Source organism: Apis dorsata, unplaced genomic scaffold, assembly GCF_000469605.1.
Source record: "Apis dorsata unplaced genomic scaffold, Apis dorsata 1.3 scaffold_820, whole genome shotgun sequence".
NCBI classification, from domain to species: Eukaryota; Metazoa; Arthropoda; class Insecta; order Hymenoptera; family Apidae; genus Apis; species Apis dorsata.
This window is the reverse complement of record NW_006263955.1, coordinates 18,373-23,861: the sequence shown is the minus strand read 5'-3', so window position 1 is coordinate 23,861 and position 5,489 is coordinate 18,373. Positions and strand designations below refer to the sequence as shown.

Genomic DNA, 5,489 nt, shown 5'->3' with positions numbered 1-5,489 from the left:
AAAAAAAAAAAAAAAAAAAGATCACTTATGTACATATAGCTTGCAAGCTGTACTGAATGTGCCTGTATGTCTGTGTTAATCAATGCATTAATAAATTGTTATTATTTTGATCTGCTTGCATTTTTTCTGGCACCCTTGCACAAACCTAACGAAACTGATCTGCTTCATTGTTACTAGTTCGCTGTGAATTTTTTCAAATTCTTTTTTTTTTTTTTCTCTCTCTCTCTCCAAGTATAGTCCATACGATTAAACATTAGAATCTTTGGTGAGTTTGGTTTGAATTTTCTTTTAGTAGTATCCTTTTTTCCTTATCCTTTTTTGAGTAAAAAAAAGTAATAGAGTAAAAGAAGTAAACAATTTTTTTAATATTTTGTGATACTTCGTTTTTTATATTTTATTAATTTTATTGATTAATATCGTGATTTAAAATTTTTTAACTATAAATGATATTTAGATATTTATGAAATTAATCAATTAATCTCACGCTTTATCTATTTTTATTTTAATTGTAAAAATTGCTTTAATTTTTTTTTCTTAATATGATTAAAAACGTTGAAAATTTTTTGAAATAAAATTGTAACGTACGTAGTTTAGTTATTTATGAAGTGATTTTTTTTTTTTAATGAAAGAGCATGTTTTATGCAAAACATTATTTTATTTATTTTTATTTATACGCTTTGATAATTTCGAAGAAAAAAGAAACAACTTTATTATGCTTGCAATAGAAACAAACAGGTAAGTTGATTTTGCTTAACGTATCACAATTGTATTCTGTTATTTGTTGTTTCTTTATTAAAATAATCTACTATTGCTTGAAAATTTTGCTTATTCAATTATTTCTGATAGTAGAATTATCGTAATTGAAATTTCAATTTTCTCTTAAAAGACTTTTAATATAAAGTATTAAGGTAATCCAAATATTTCATTAAAGTACATGGATGTATTAAATAAAAGTTATTAGAAATAACTTTGCATCACACTTTGCATCATACATAAAAACTAAGAGAAGTTAGACTTAGTTCCCAGTACATCTTTAAATAAATAAATTGTCAAATTGAATTCCACGAACGATGAAAGTTATTCTGGAAATAATTAACAATTAATTAAATAAAACTGATCATTATAAGTTTCGATTAACAATCAATTTAATCTATCTATTAAAAATTATTTAAAATCAGATAAAATTAAATTCTATTAATTCATTAATTCTATTTAATCGAAATAAAATATAAAATCGAATAAGGATAATTACTTTAATAATAAATTCTTTTAGAGCACGGTGACGACCAGCTTGATGAAGTCGATACCGGCTGTCAAACTGGAGACTTCAACGCCTGCAAACAGCGGCAATCCGATGTCCACGTTCGCGGACAAGGCTCTTCCGATCGCGAAACCGGTCTTGAAATCCAAACTTCCGGTTGGCGTGCCTCCTATCCCGGTGATCATCGACCAGAAGTTGGAGAATCACGAGGAGAAGCAAGACGAGGTGGCCAGAAAGAAGGAGGAACCCAACAAGAAGAACAGCAACGTGGATAGCAAGGAGCAAGAAGGTGAAAATGGCAATCTGGATTCCCCATTTGAAGCTATTCCAGCGAGAAGAGCCGATGAACAGGTTCCAGACAGAAGAGGGAATGGTTGGTTCAACGTTGGCCCTGGTGTACAGGAAATCGGTGATGAATTGAATCACATTCGTTTGGCTGGGTATGTTTTTATATTTTATATATATAAAAAAAAAAAAATGAATTAGTTTTCATTTGAAAAATTTATTTTTTGAATGAACTTTTCAGTATTGATGGTGGTGGTGAACGAGTTGATGTTGGTGATGATCAGTATGAGGGTGTTGAGTATGACAAAGAACCGCAGCAAAAGGACAGTGATTTGAGATTGGTTGAGGGTGAAGATGAAGGTGAAGGTATATATTGTATCATTAATTATGTAAATATTTATTATTTTAAGTCTGTTATATATATATTTATTGTGTTTTTTGCTTGTTTTCTTAGATGAAGATGATCAGATAGACTATCCTCAGAACTTGAAACAGGATAAAAGGGAATGAAGAATTTTTCAAAAAAAGTATAAAGTGATGAATTAGAAAGGTTTGATTAAAAAAAAAAAAAAATGATGAAGTTCAAGAAAAAAGCAATTATGGTACTAATTGACATCTATTATCAATTAATTCTTCATCTTGTCACTACTTAACTTGGCTGCTAATCTTCTCTTGGCAGAAGGAAAAAGATGAAGAAAGATTTTCAATGATAGATGCACCATTTTAATTTTTTTATCTATATTTTTTTTCTCTCTCTTTTTTCTGGAAAATTCCATACGGAAATTTAGCCAAAAGATTTAGATAGTTTATACTCTATACAGATGCTATTTAAGAGTCGCTGCTTGGTCAACGAGTAGATGGTATTTTTTATTCAAAAGCTTGTTGATTGGACCGAGCAGTGTGTCGATAGAAAGAAACAGACTGTATTTTTCTAGAATTAATTCTAAGATAAGAAAGATACGAGTTAAAGTTTCCACATGGCGAAAGAAATCTCTTGCAAAAATTCACTCTTTCATTAGCAGATAGAATAAAAAGAAAAAAAAAAATATTCATTGTATTTCATTGTATGAGAATTAAAAGACAGTATTTGTAATATTTGATAGATAGCAATAATTTGCATAACGATTATTATTACAGTATTTCATAAAGAAAAATTTTTATACATAAGAAACTAATTTCACTTTATAAAAATATAAAGTTTCTTTTTAAATATATAGATTAATCACTTATACAATTAATGTTTCTTAACAATTTAAAATATATTTTATTTACGTATTTAATTCAATAATATTTAATGATTTATTTTACAATTTAGAAATGTCATGTGTTTTAATATTCATATCTAAGAAGTTCTGAAAGAACGAATAATTGAAAAAAAATGTTTCTTCTTTATTTCTTTAAATTAAAATTTAATCAATTATTATTTTATATCTAATTTAATTAATTGTCATTTTGATTGAAATGTTAATGAATCGATTATCGGTTATCAGTGGAATTTGAGCAATATATAAGAAAATCACAACAGTGTATTCTGCCAATGAAAGAGTCGATAACTTTCTTCAACGAACTACCTACGCGGTGTCGCGACTTAAATGCACTTATTACTTAAGCCGTCTCGTTGGACATTTTTAAATAGAAATTAACACCTCAATCAGCCGACAATTCTTGTTGGAATCGTGCAATATGATCGGTACAAGAGTACACGTGATTTATTTATTGCCTATCAGTCGTCGTTTTGGCGCTAACAATCAAGACTTAACAGAATGAAAGGAACTAAACTTTAAGGAATTTATTATGGATTTAGATTAATATTTGTTATGAGCGTAGATATATCTACTTGACACAGAGAAAAGTGATACAATATGTACATAAGAGTTTTTTCATAATAAAAAAATTGAAAAATCTTGGAATCTTAATTTTTTTTTTATGTCTAACACTTATTTAAATCTATAAGGAAATATTAATTATGCTAGTGAATATTTAATGTAAAAGTAATTGTAAAAATTGGCCATTGAATTTAATGATGGAATAATTTGAAATTATTTGAAGTATTGTTGTGCACATACAAACTTGAGAGATTTTTTTGTTACATAAAAATGAATTTTATTGAGTATTTTACAGTATGATTTTATGACCATGTTAATGCGTCTGCAAGAAATGAAATATTACTAAATAATCTGGAATGTCCCAATAACCTCTAACAGTGATACAAGTATCTAAAAGGAAGCATTATCTTTTTCTTCTTTTTTTTGCTCTAACTAAAAGACTTATGAATCAATGATTTATTATTCATTAATACAATTCTCTCTCTATTTTTGTCTTATATTTTATATAAATTATAAATATTCAGTCTCTCATTGAAATATTCCTTTTCTGTCAAAGACTATCATTCTGGTATTTTTGAAATAGAATATTTTTTTTTTTTTTTTAGAATGAATTTAATGCATTAAATTATTCAATGATGTAAACAATTTTCTAAAACCATCTGTATCGATAACATCTCCTTTGTTTATCGTTTCATTCCAAAGTTTCCACTAACTTTTCTGCTGTGAAAGTTATACAATGAGTCAGTCATCAACTCACATGTTATTTAATTAAACATGTTAGCCGAGTAATTAACAAACTTCTTGTCGATGCGTCATCGATATTTTCACAACAAACTAAAAACATTCCCAGCGTTTCATCGAACCTCATGCTTAATTATCATTTGTAATTATCATTTTCTTCTTTGACATTTTTATATTATTATTAATTATTGTCAATTATTAAATAATCATTATTCAATATTCGCCTAATGCAAATGTTGAAATGATTTACAAAAGTATAATAAATATTGCTTTATTAAGTTAATTTAATAACTTAATGAATAAACATTAATTATCATTTTTGAATCAACTTTTTTCACCTAATGCAAATGTATGAAATGCATACATACATATATTATGATTTTTCATAATATTATTATACATAGTATATAAACTATATATTTTAGAAAAAAGAAAAATTGATTTACAAAAGTAAATATTACTTATTTATTAAGTTATAAAACAATATATAATTTTAGTTTAATAACTTAATGAATAAATATTAATTATCATTTTTGAATATCAACTTTTGTATTTACTTTGATCTCTGAGAATCGGATCATTCAATGATGTTTCACGAACGTATTAACGTATCCTGTAACGTGATGCAGAGATAACTCTGTCATATTGCTCAGTTTATCTAATTTAAACTTAGCTCATAATACATATATAAATATATGATATATTTCAGATAGCGAAACAGAAAAATTGATTTACTAAAATATTGCTTTTTTTTTGCCTTATTTATTAATTTATAAACAAAATCTTTTTTTTAAACGAGAAGATATAACTTTAACTCCTTAAAATTTAATAATTAAATCTTAATCAACATTTTTGAATATATCAATTCTTTCCTTCGATCTCTGAGAATCGATTGTTCATATTCCAGATATTCTTTGCGTAGACGTAACATTATCTTCATCTAACTTAATAAGAAAAGCAAGCAACCAATTTTCGAATATCAATATATTTGTGTTTCGACCTTTAAAACGAATCGTTCAAGAGTCGAAATGCATCGATAACGGTGTTGAATGAATGAAACACGATTTCAACGGTTTGAAGAAAAAGTTTGTAGAATGTTGATGATGTTTGAGCGAACAAGAATAGCGAAACTTTTCCACTTTGTCGGGCGTTTGTTATTTTGCATATCGGGCATCAGATGTTATGCGGTTCGAGCGACATTATGGAACAGATTATTATCGTATGGAACGTGCTCGTGATTTTATTTGCCAATGAATCACTCGTATGTATATACACGTGTTACGCAACCCGTGCTACACGATACAGGACGATTGCGATTCTCGGAAGTGATTTGCATTCCGTTTGATCGACAACATTCAACCTCCTCGTACTCGAGA

At 27.3% G+C, this 5,489-nt stretch overlaps 1 protein-coding gene across 2 annotated transcripts in view; it reads left to right on the top strand.

Annotated features, from left to right (window-relative positions):
- Positions 1-2,592, top strand: part of LOC102672998 (Golgi integral membrane protein 4-like) — a 12,216-nt gene extending 9,624 nt beyond the window's left edge. The window contains exons 5-7 of one of the 2 annotated variants that reach the window (XM_006623160.2): positions 1,274-1,701; positions 1,788-1,906; positions 2,001-2,592. In XM_006623160.2, the coding sequence (XP_006623223.1) occupies positions 1,274-1,701; positions 1,788-1,906; positions 2,001-2,056 (603 nt within the window). In that variant the 3' untranslated portion in view covers positions 2,057-2,592. Of the gene's footprint in view, positions 1-1,273; positions 1,702-1,787; positions 1,913-2,000 lie in introns of both variants that reach the window. The other variant, XM_006623159.2, reaches the window with a different exon arrangement.
- Positions 2,593-5,489: the final 2,897 nt, after the last annotated feature.